Raw genomic sequence first — 12227 nt, 5'->3', positions numbered from 1 at the left:
ATTTACAAAAAAAAACTATACATAAATAAAGACGGACTAACAGCCAATGGGCAAAAGAAGACAGTGCAGATACAGAGAAATACCGAGAACTTGGTTTGTACGTAGGGCGGCAGTCAGCACAATGCTTTGCAGTGCAGGCGCAACCCGGGTTCGATTCCCGCCACTGCCTGTAAGGTGCTTGCACGTTCTCCCCCCATCACCGCGCGGATTTCCTCCGGGTGCTCCGGTTTCCCCCCACAGTCCGGAGATGTGCCGGTTGGTAGGTGAATTGGTCATTGTAAATTGTCCCGTGATTAGGCTGGAGTTAAATCGGGAGATTGCTGAGAGGTGTAAAGGGCCTGTTCCGAGTTATATCTGGGATAGATAGATTGGATGGATAGATTGAAAGATTAAAAAAAGATGTAGAGTGGTACTTTTTGTTTTGATTAACTGTGCAAAAACTATTTCGCACCTGGAGAGTCTCCCCCGAGGAAGTAAGACGATCACGCACGACGTTCCTACAGAATGGCCACTAGGCGAAGGAAATCAATCAAGCCCTTAAAACGGCCGGCGGAAAAACCAGGACACCTAACAACGAGGAGGAACCCATCACTACCGCCTGTCTACCCTATATTTCCACAGTTTCTGGAAGGACCGCCGGGATCCTGAAGAAATACTGGATGAATATCATCCGCAAATCCATAAGGAAGCTCAAATCACAGCTTACGCGGGCCGAAGATGATCTGGGACTCGGGATGGCCGGCCACAGGATTGGCTTTGGCATTAAACTACCGTGCCACGCTAATGGCTTTTGGGACCGCCTGGTAAAGGGGGCCATCGAAATGAAAGTAGAGGAAAAGAATCTTAACAAAGATGAAGGTCTCGCTCTGAGAACTGGAATTCGATTGTAAACAAGGTGGGACAGCAGAAACCTGATTGGATGAGGACTAACCAATCAGGAGGAACAGACGACGGGGGTATAAATACCACTGGACTAGACATGCCCGGACATCATCCCCTGAGAAGATGGCAGAGTTTGTCATCGAACCGTCGGTTATAATTGATACCTGTACCCGGCTGGAAGCCTGAGAAGAGTTTACTCAAGATATATAGATAGATAGGTAGAGCCTTGAAAGTAAGAGCGTAGGTTGTGGAATCAGTTCAGTGTTGGGGTGAGGGAAGTTATCCACGTTGGTTCAGGAGCCTGATTGTTGAGGGGTAATAACTGTTCCTGAACCTGGTGGTTTGGGACTTGAGGCTGTTGTACCTCCTTCCTGCGGATAATGGGGGCCTTTGATGGATGCTGCTTTGTCACAGCTGTCCTTGTGCTCAACGGTTCGTGTGATGGACCAGGTCGTGTAGCCTTTACTGCTCCTGGGCATTGGTGCTTCCGTACATAGTTGTAACATTAGTTCAGTTTGGAGCAGACCCTTTTGCCCGTGATATTTGTGCCAAATTAAATTAAATCTTTTCTACCACTGTGTACCTCCAGTCCCGGCAGATTTGGGTGTCTAACAACCTCTCGACTGCCACTATCACAACTGCGCCTGTTACCACCCCCCCGGCAGCACGGGCAGATCAAAGTCGAAAGGAATTTTATCATCCGAGACTGTACATGTCACCGTGAGATTCGCTTCCTTGCAGGCATCTACGGGGGGGGGGGCGCCGCGGCCTTGTGGCGGTTAGCGCGGCACCATTACAGCTGGGAGGGGGGCGTTGGGAGTTCGGAGTTCAACTCCGGCGCCGCCCCCGTAAGGAGTTTGCACGTCATTCCCGGATTGTTTTCTTCCGGGCGCCCAGGTCTCCTCCCACGGTCCAAAGGCGTACCAGTTAGTAGGTCAATCGGCCATTGTGAACTGTCCAGTGATTCGGCCGGGGTTAAATTGGTGGGTTGGTGGGTTGTTGGGCTGGGTGTGAGGTGTGGGGGCCTGTTCTACACCGTACAGGTCCACAATCCCTTATCCAAAATCCTTGGGGCCAGTTGCGTTTTGGAATTCAGAATTTTTCGGATTTCAGACCCCGCCCCCACTCCAGCCCCCGATACCAAAAGACACATGTACTCAAGTCCCTTATTTAACCTGGCTCAGTGCGGTGGACTTTAAGACCCAGCGGCGCACCAAACCTACGCACATCCACCCGTATACTTTAAATCATCTCTAGATTACTTATAATACCTAATACATTGTAAATGCTATGTAAATAATTCTTCTACTGTATTCTTTAGAGAATAATGACAGAAAGAAATTTTATTTCCAACAAAAACATTCAATAAAACGTAAAAATATACAGCTTCAAACGAACCGAGTCAAACGCATGGTAAATGACTTATTGGAATAAATGTAGAACGTCACTGTCACTATAAAACTTCAGTAACTTGTCTTTCTGTTTATTTAAATCATATACAGTGGTAGTTACGACACTATTTTCTTCAGTAAGACGCCGCACAGACGCACCACGATCGAGCTTCTGCAATAATTCCACTTCCTGCGTTATTGATGAGAAGATTCCTTCTCTTTTTCTCATTGTTACCCATAGGGGTATCTGCAGCTCTTTTTGACATTTTCACTGTGAAATTAAACACAAAGTCAACAGTGAGCACAAAATATCAGCGAACAGCAAATGCACGTGTAACCAGTACGAGCGCTGAGCCACAACTGACGTCTGGCGGCCTCTGCTAGCGCTGCCACGTCACACCTGAGTGACATCAGCTGTTGGCGAGAAAAACTTCGGTTTTCGGAGCCTTTTGGATTTCAGAATTCCGGATAAAGGAATGTGCACCTGTATCACTAAATAAGTAAATAGATACCGTAGAATTTCTGAAACCTTGCGGTAGGGTGGAGATGCCAAAGGAGGTGTAAGGCGCTCTTTCCCTCCGCTAGCCTGTAGGTCACCCGCTTAGCTTGCCCCCCACCCGATCAGGGTCACGTGGACCCATGGGAGCAGGAGGTGGAGGGAGATGGTCCATAACGCAAGTCCTGGTTATGCGACCACTGACGCCAGGCTAGACAATCTCTGAAGGGTATTGATAATGGCCGGGCTCACCCGTCTTGTGAAGACACTGCCCAGAAGAAGGCGATGGCAAACCACTGCTGTAGAAAGTGGCCGTGGTAAGATTAGATTAGATTATGAGAACCATAAGTCCTCTTTTATTGTCATTTAGAAATGCATACATGCATTAAGAAATGATACAATGTTTCTCCGGAGTGATATCACAGAAAAGCAGGACAAACCAAAGACTAACACTGACAGAACCACATAATTATAACATATAGTTACAGCAGTGCAAAGCAATACCATAATTTGATGAAGAACAAACCATGGGCACGGTAAATAAAGTCTCAAAGGCCCGAGTCGATCGACTCCCAAGTCCCCGATAGCAGGCGGCAAAAGGGAGAAACTCCCTGCCATAAACCTTCAGGCACCGTCAACTTGCCGATGCCTTGGAAGCAGCCGACCATAGCCGACACTGAGTCCATCCGTCCGAAAACTTCGAGCTTCCGACCAGCCCCTCCGATACAGCCTCCCGAGCACCATCCTCTGCCGAGCGCCTTCGACCTCTCCCCGGCCACTGAAACACACAAAGCCCACAACAGCCCATGAGAAGACACGTTGTAGAGTTCCTGAAACCAAGTACATGCACCGCATTCGCCGCATCGAGCCGTGGTGCATCCGGGCAGACGGGAAGAATACCTCTGACCTCTCTCCTCTTCCCCCCCCGCCACCCCAACCAGGAAAACCATCGAAGTGCAGATCATCAATGACGAGGAGTACGAGAAGAACAAAAACTTCTTCATCGAACTGGGGCAGCCGAAGCTGCTGGGCAGCAAGATTCAGACAGGTGAGTCTCCGCGGGGGCCTGGTGAGGCCTGGTGAGGCCTGGTGAGGCCTGGTTGAGGCCTGAGCGGCCGTCGCCAGGGGAACCGGGGATGCGACACTTCCCAGAGTTCCTGGGAGCAGGAACAGAGTCATCGAACACTTAGAGCACAGAGATGAGGCCCTTCGTCCCATCTAGTCTGTACCAGGCCATCAATCTGCCTGGTCCCATTTACCCATGTTAGCCTTTCATGCCTCTCCCAACCATGCACCCATGCAAATTCTCTTAGATGTTGAAATCGGACCACTTCCATCGGCAGCTCCTTCCACCCTCTTGAGCGAAGAAGTTCCCCCTCATGTTCCCCTTAAACTTTTCTCCTTTCACCCTTAACCCATGACCTGTAGCTCTCGTCTCGCCCGACCCCAGTGGAAAAAAGCCTGCTTGCATTTACCCTATCTGTACCCCTCATAATTTCACATACTTCTTAACAACTTCCCCTCGTTCTCCAGGAAATAAAATCCTAACCTATTCACCCTTTTCCCTATAACTCAGGTCAGCAAGTCCCGGCAACATCCTTGTAAACTTTCTCTGCGCTCTTTCAACCTTGTTGATATATTTCCTGTAGGTCAGGTGACCAAAATGGCACACAATACTCCAAATTAGGCCTCAACAATGTCTTACACGACATAATATTCCAGGATACCACAGGAAGGAGATCTCACTGCTCACCGTGTGTGAGGAGATCGATCTCACAGCTCGGATTGAGTTGATTTAAAAGGCTGGAGGATCGGCACCTCTGCTTCTGACTTGGCCCTTTACAGCTTTCCAAGCTCAACCCTGGGTCTGTACAGCCTGCCTCTCAGTTCCCATTTTCACAGTTTTATTCCTCGGGGTAATCTCTGATCTTCTTCAGAGTCATACAGCACATAAACAGGCCCTTTGGCCCGTCAGGTCTGCGCTGGCCATCAATAACTCATTTACACTATTCCATGTTTTAAAATTCTCCCCCACGCCACCCCACTACTAACCTGGTCAGAGAGAGAATGTACAAACTTCACACACAAAATCTTTACATATGTATCTCCCTCTCCCTCTTCTCTCTCTTTGCCTCCCCATCTCTCTCTCTCCCCTCTCTCGCTTCCCCTCCCCCCTCACCCCCTCTTTCCTCTCTTCCCCCTCCCTCTCTCTCTCTTCCCACTCTCCCTCTCTCTCTCTTCCCCCTCTCCCCCTCTCTCTTCCCCCTCTCCCCCTCTCTTCCCCCCTCTCCCTCTCTCTCTTCCCCCTCTCCCCTCTCTCCCCTCTCTCTTCCCCCTCTCCTTTCCCCCTCCCCCTATTCCCCCTCTCCCCGCTCTCTCTCCTCTCTCCCCTTCTCCCTCCTGTCCTCCCTCCCCCTCTCTCTCTTCCCCCTCTCTCCCTCTCTTCCCCCTCTCCCCCTCTTTTCCCCCTCTCCCTCTCTTCCCCTCTCCCTCCCTTCCCCCCTCCCCTCTCTTCCCCTCCCTCTCTTCCCCTCTCCCCCTCTCCCTCTCTCTTCCTCTCTCCCCCCCTCTCTTTGGCCCTCTCCCTGTCTCTTCCCCCTCTTCCCCCCTCCCTCTCTCTCTCTTCCCCCTCTCTTCGACCCTTCCCCTCTCTTCCCCTCTCCCTCTCTTCCCCCCTCCCCTCTCTTCCCCTCCCCTCTCTTCCCCCTCTCCCCCTCTCCCTCTCTCTTCCTCTCTCCCCCTCTCTTTGCCCTCTCCCTGTCTCTTCCCCTCTTCCCCCTCCCTCTCTCTCTTTTCCCCCTCTCTTCGCCCCTCCCCCTCTCTTCCCCCTCTCCCTCTCTCTCTCCCTCCCTCTCTCTTCCCCCCTCCCTCTCTTCCCCCTCTCCCCCTACCTCTCTCCCCCCTCCCCCTCTCTTCCCCCTCTCCCTCTCTTCCCCCTCTCCCCTACCTCTCTTCCCCCTCCCCCTCTCTTCCCCCTCTCCCTCTCTCTCTTCCCCCTCCCCTTCTCTTCGCCCTCTCCCTGTCTCTTCCCTCTCTTCCCCCTCTCTCTCTTCCCCCCCTCTCTCTTCCCCCTCTCTCCCCCCCTCCCTCTCTCACCCCTCCCTCTCTCTCTTCCCCTCTCTCTTCCCCCCTCTCTCTACCCCCTCTCCCCCTCTCTTCCCCCTCTCCCCCTCTCTTCCCCCTCTCCCCCTCTCTCCCCCTCTCTCCCCCCTCCCTCTCTTCTCCCTCACTCTCTCTTCCCCCTCTCCCTCTCTTCCCCCTCTCCCTCTCTCTCTCCCCTCTCTCCCCCCTCTCCCCTTCTCCCTCCCATCCTCCCTCCCCCTCTCTCTCCCCCCTCTCCCTCTGTTCCCCCCTCTCTCTCTTCTCCCTCTCCCTCTCTCCCCCTCTCCCTCTCTCCCCCCTCCCTCGCTCTCTCTTTCCCCTCCCCCTCTCTTCCCCCTCTCCCCCTCTCTTCCTCTCTTCCCCCTCTCCCCCTCTCTTCCCACTCTCCTCCTCTCTTCCCCCCTCTCTTCCCCCTCCCCTCTCTCACGTCTTCCCCCTCTCCCCTCTCTCTCCCCACTCTCTCTTCCCCCTCTCCCCCTCTCTCCCTCTCTTCCCCCTCTCCCTCTCTCTCCTCTCTCCTCTCTCCCCCCTCTCCCTCTCTCTCTCTCTTCCCCCTCCCCCTCTCCCCCTCCCCCTCTCCCCCTCTCCCTCTCTCTCTCTCTACCCCCTCTCCCTCTCTCTCTCTTCCCCTATCCCTCTCTCTTTCTTCCCCCTCTCCTCCTCTCTTCCCCCTCTCCCCCTGTCTTCCCCTCTCCCTCTCTTCCCCCCTCCCCCCTCTCTTCCCCCTCTCTCCCTCTCTTCCCCCTCTCCCCCTCTCTCTTCCCCCTCTCCCTCCCCCTCTTGCCCCTCTCTCACTCTTCCCTCTCTTCCCCCTCTCCCTCTCTCTCCCCTCTCCCTGTCTCTCTCTTCCCCCTCTCCCTCTCTCTCTTCCCCCTCCCCCTCACTTCCCCCCCTCTCCCCCTCTCTCTCTTCCCCCTCTCCCCCTCTCTTCCCCCTCTCCCTCTCTCTCTTCCCCCTCTCCTCCTCTCTTCCCCTCTCCCCCTCTCTTCCCCCTCCCCCTGTCTTCCCCTCTCCCTCTCTTCCCCCTCCCCCCTCACTTCCCCCTCTCACTCTCTTCCCTTCTCCCTCTCTCTCTCTTCCCCCTCTCTCTCCCTCTCTTTTCCCCCTCTCCCCCTCTCTTCTCCCTCTTCCTCTCTTTCCCTCTCTCTCTTCCCCCTCCCTCTCTCTCTCTTGCCCCTCTCCCTCTCTCTCTTCCCCCTCTCCGTCTCTCTCTCTCTTCCCCCCTCTCTCCTCTCTCTCCCCTCTCTCCCTCTCTCTTCCACCTCTCTTCCCCCGTCCCCCCTCTCTTCCCTGTCCTCCCTCTCTTTTCCTCTCTCTTTCTCTTCCCCCTCTCCCTCCCCCTCTTTCCCCTCTCTCCTCTTCCCTCTCTTCCTCCTCTCCCTCTCTCTCTCCCTCTCTCATCTTCTACCTCCCCTTTCTCTCCCCCCTCTCCCTCTCTTCCCCCTCTCTCTCTTCCCCCTCTCTTCCCCCTCTCTTCCCCCTCTCTTCCCCCTCTCTTCCCCCTCTCCCTCTCTCCCCCCTCTCCCTCTCTCCCCCTCTCCCTCTCTCCCCCTTCTCCATCTCTCTCTCTTTCCCCACTCCCCCTCTCTCTCTTTCCCCTCCCCCTCTCTTCCCCCTCTCCCCTTCCACCTCTCCCCTTCCCCCTCTCCCTCTCTTCCCCCCTCCCTCTCTTCCCCCTCTCTTCCCCCTCTCCGTCTCTCTCTCTTCCCCCTCTCTCTCTTCCCCCCTCTCTCCTCTCTCTCCCCTCTCTCCCTCTCTCTTCCACCTCTCTTCCCCCGTCCCCCCTCTCTTCCCTGTCCTCCCTCTCTTTTCCTCTCTCTTTCTCTTCCCCCTCTCCCTCCCCCTCTTTCCCCTCTCTCCCTCTTCCCTCTCTTCCTCCTCTCCCTCTCTCTCTCCCTCTCTCATCTTCTACCTCCCCTCTCTCTCCCCCCTCTCCCTCTCTTCCCCCTCTCTCTCTTCCCCCTCTCTTCCCCCTCTCTTCCCCCTCTCCCTCTCTTCCCCCTCTCCCTCTCTCCCCCTCTCCCTCTCTCCCCCTCTCCCTCTCTCCCCCTTCTCCATCTCTCTCTCTTTCCCCACTCCCCCTCTCTCTCTTTCCCCTCCCCCTCTCTTCCCCCTCTCCCCCTTCCACCTCTCCCCTTCCCCCTCTCCCTCTCTTCCCCCCTCCCTCTCTTCCCCCTCTCTTCGCCCTCTCCCTCTCTCTCTCTTTGCCCTCTCCCTTTCTCTTCCCCCTCTTCCCCTCTCACTCTCTTCCCCTCTCTCCCTCTCTTCCCCCTCTCTTCCCCTCTCCCCCTCTCCCCCTCTCTTCCCCTCTCTTCCCCTCTCCCTCTCTTCCCACTCTCCCCCTCCCTCTCTTCCCCTCTCCCCCCTCTGTTCCCCCTCTCCCCCTCCCTCTCTTCCCCCTCCCCCTCTCTTCCCCCTCTCCCCCTCCCCCTCTCTTCCCCCTCTCCCCTCCCTCTCTTCCCCCTGTTCCCCGCTCTTCCCCCTCTTCCCATCTCTTCGCCCTCTCCCTCTCTTCCCCCTCTCTCCCACCCTCTCTCTCCCCCTCTCTCTTCCCCCTCTCTTCCTCTCTCCCCCTCCCTCTCTTCCCCCTCCCCCTCTCTTCCCCTCTCCCCCTCTCTTCCCCCTCTCCCCCTCCCTCTCTTCCCCTCTCCCCCTCCCTCTCTTCCCCCTCCCCCTCTCTTCCCCTCTCCCCCTCTCTCCTCCCTCCCATCCTCCCTCCCCTCTCCCCCTCTTACCCCTCTCCCTCTCTTCCCCCTCTCCCACTCTTCCCCCTCTCCTCTCTCTCTTCCCCCTCCCTCTCTTCCCCTCTCCCCTCTCCCCTCTCTCCCATCCTCCCTCCCCTCTCTCTCTTTCCCTCTCCCCCTCTCTTTCCCCTCTCCCCCTCTCTCTCCCCCTCTCTTCCCCCCTCTCTCTCTCTCCCCTCTCTCTCACTTCCCCTCTCTTCCCCCTCTCTCCCTCTCTCTTCCCCCTCTCCCCCTCTCTTCCCCCCTCCCCTGCAGTTGTGGTCAGTGACTCCGATCCGATGTCCACCCTTTTGTCACTGCTCCCCCCCCCCCCAGGTGGTTTTACTGAGCCCTTTGCCACCCTCAGTTAGCTCAACCACCACGGGCCGCTTGCTCCCCTTGCTCCAGACCCCCTCCTCATCCCCCTCATCCTCCTCCCCCTCATCCTCCTCCTCATCTCCCCCCCCCCCAACCCTCTGCCTCGGGTATAACACAGAAACAGGCCCTTCGGCCCCTTCATCCATGCTGACCTTGGACCCTACCGATATCCCTCTGAACCTTTCCTATCCAACTGTCTTTTGATTGGTCAGTTAACTTATGATTCACACTTACTGAGGTACCTTAGAAAACCTTTGTTTTGAACGCCATCTCTACGGATCATTGCACCTCATCAGTACATGGAGGTAGGACGAGGGGAAAACAGTAACAGACTGGGAATGAAGTGTCACAGAGAAGGTGCAGCATGCAGGCGGACAGTGAGGCCAAAACTATCTTACCGGACAGAAAGAATTGTTATAATGACAGGGCAGCCCCACTAGTGTCCATCCCAAAAAAAAAGATCGATCGTGCTCCAGATGTGACCTCACCAATTCCCCACACAACTGAAAACATCACCTCCCTGCTTCTAATGGAGTCAGAGAGAAGTACAGCACAGAAACAGGCCCTTCGGCCCATCTAGTCTATACCAAAACCATTTAAACTACCGACTCCCCTCGACCTGCACCAGCACCATCGCCCTCCCATCCACGTACCTGTCCAAGCTTCTCTTCAACGTTGAAATCGAGCTCACACGCACCACTGGTGCTAGCAGCTCGTTCCACACTCTCACCACCCTCTGAGTGAAGAAGTTTCCCCTCACGTTCCCCTTAAACTCCTCACCTTTCACCCTTAACCCATGACCTCTGGTTGTCATCCCATCCACCCTCAGTGGAAAAAGCCTGCTTGCATTTACCCTGTCTCTACCCCTCATAACTTAGTATGCCTCTGTCAAATCTCCCCTCAATCTTATTTGTTTTAAGGAATAAATTCCTAACCCATTCAATCTTTCCTTATAACTCAGGTCCTCCAGATCCGGCAACATCCTTGTAAATTTTCTCCGTACTCTTTCAACCTTATTTACTTCCCGAAGCTTTCCTCTCTGTACGATCTTTACAGACATCGGTGGGAGTTGAACCCCGACTGGTGATGCTAACTTGCCATAAACTACTTAGCCCCTCTTTACGACCCGGTTCTGATGGAAGCCCTGTGAGCCGAAACTGGAATTCTGTATCCGTCCTCACAGTGGCTGCCCGACCTGCTGGGATCTCGAGCATTTTGTGCTGTCCCTTTACCCCCCGGCCTGGTTTTCCCCGGGACCCCCCTGGACTGATGTCTGTGCTCCCTGATGTTTGGAGCCGAGCTCTGAGATGGGAGTTGGGAATGCTGCTTCCCTGTCAGGACGTCCAACTCCCAGGATAAGGACAGAGAGGAGGAGGCGGTCTACATTCACGGGAGGAGGTGGGGGGTGGGTGCAGTATATCTGGTGAATTCTCCTCGGGAGTGCTGGGGGAGCTCGGTTGTATCCCAGTCTGGGATCAGCTGGAAAGGGAAGGGACAGGGAGACTGGATGAGAGGGAGGATGAGGTCTCCTCAGTTTGCAGGTGGCGCGGAGTGGGGAGGGGGCTCAGGGTTTAAGAGACCGTCAGTCGAATGGTGAGAGCATAGTTCAGTCTCGTGCAGCGCGTGCAAAATGCTGGAGTAACTCCACAGGCCAGGCAGCACCTATGGAGGGGAATAAACAGCGGCCGTTTCGGGCTGAGGCTCTTCATCAGGGCTGGAAAGGAAGGGGGCAGATGCCAGAATTAGGGTGAGGTGGTGGGGAAGAGAGGGAGCATAAACTGGTAGGTGATAGGTGAGGTGAGGGAGGCGGGTGGAAGCTGGTAAGCCCACTCCAGATGAAGTGTCTCCCCCTGAAACGGCCCTCCGGAGCATCTGCCTGGCCTGCTGAGTTCCTCCACCATTTTGTGTGTGCAACTCTGGATTTCCAGCATCTGCAGAATCTCTTGTGCTAATAGTTCAGTCTTGTTTGGTGATCCCCTAGAACCTCTTGAAACCATTGGTAGCACCCACTCCTCGCTGTCTATCCCTCGGTGCTCCCTCCTCACTGTCCCTCTCTTGACGCTCCCTCCTCATTCCCTCCTCACCGCCCTCCCTCGACACTCCCTCCTCACTGCCCCTCCCTCCTCACTGCCCCTCCCTTGGCACTCCCTCCTCACCGCCCCTCCCTCGGCACTCTCTCCTCACCGCCCCTCCCTCGGCACTCCCTCCTCACCGCCCCTCCCTCGGCACTCCCTCCTCACTGCCCCTCCCTCGGCACTCCCTCCTCACCGCCCCTCCCTCGGCACTCCCTCCTCACCGCCCCTCCCTCGGCACTCCTCACCGCCCCTCCCTCGGCGCTCCCTCCTCACCGCCCCTCCCTCGGCACTCCCTCCTTGTTGCCCTTCCCTCGGCACCCCCTCCCTCAGCACTCTCTCCTCACCATCTATCTCTCAGTGCGCACTCCTCACCGCCCCTCCCTCTGCGCTACTCCTCACTGTCCCTCCCTGCTGTCTCTCCCCTCCTCGTCGCCCCTCCCCTGAGTTCCTCCCCCCCCCCCCCGTGGCGCATCGCTCCCTCCTCTGTGTGCTCCGACTGACCTATGGGCTTTCCCCTCAGATTACTCGAGCGCGGTGGGGAAGCAGGAGGAACTGGCCCAGCAGGGGTGCCCCTGCCTCGGGGAGCACCTCAAGATGGAGATCGCCATCGAGGAGTCCTACGAGTTTAAGGTGAGGTCTCCACGGTCATCAAGGCGCGGCCTCGGTGGGAGGGGCGTTTGGGCGGAGGGTGGGCTGTTGAAGAGGAGGCTTAGTAAGGTGTACTGGGACTCGAGGGACTTAGTTATGAACGGAGTTGAAGAAGGTTAGGTCTTTATAAAGCAGAAGAATCTAAATCACTGAAATATTAGGTTCTCCCTGTACCACTTGAGTGTATATTTGTGGTCTTCTGTTGCTGCAGCCCACCCACCTCAAGGCTTGACGTGTTGTGCATTCAGAGATGCACTCCTGCGCGCCGCTGTGGTTATCTGAGTTACTGTCGCCTTCCTGTCAGCTTGAACCAGTCTGGCCGTTCTCCTCCAATTTCTCTCATTAACAAGACGTTACCAACCACAGAGCAGCCACTCACTGGATGTTTTTTTTTGTTTTGTTTATCGCACTGTTCTCTGTAAACTTCAGACACCATTGTGGGTGAAAATCCCAGCAGTTTCTGAGATACTCAAACCACCCCGTCTGGCGCCAACAATCGTTCAGAATCAGAATCAGGTTTTTTAATCACCAG

General features: G+C 55.6%; 1 protein-coding gene across 1 annotated transcript in view; it reads left to right on the top strand.

Annotated features, from left to right (window-relative positions):
- Positions 1-659: 659 nt before the first annotated feature.
- The window catches only part of LOC140192799 (sodium/calcium exchanger 1-like), a 36019-nt gene continuing 24451 nt past the window's right edge, over positions 660-12227 (top strand). Inside the window, exons 1-5 of the mRNA XM_072250277.1 lie at positions 660-803; positions 1548-1730; positions 1780-1865; positions 3711-3817; positions 11568-11677. Of these exons, the coding sequence (XP_072106378.1) occupies positions 660-803; positions 1548-1730; positions 1780-1865; positions 3711-3817; positions 11568-11677 (630 nt within the window). The remainder of the gene's footprint in view (positions 804-1547; positions 1731-1779; positions 1866-3710; positions 3818-11567; positions 11678-12227) is intronic.

Source organism: Mobula birostris, unplaced genomic scaffold (assembly GCF_030028105.1).
Source record: "Mobula birostris isolate sMobBir1 unplaced genomic scaffold, sMobBir1.hap1 scaffold_2675, whole genome shotgun sequence".
Taxonomy (NCBI): Eukaryota; Metazoa; Chordata; class Chondrichthyes; order Myliobatiformes; family Myliobatidae; genus Mobula; species Mobula birostris.
The sequence above is the reverse complement of the archived record's forward strand: the minus strand, read 5'-3'. Positions and strand labels throughout refer to the sequence as shown.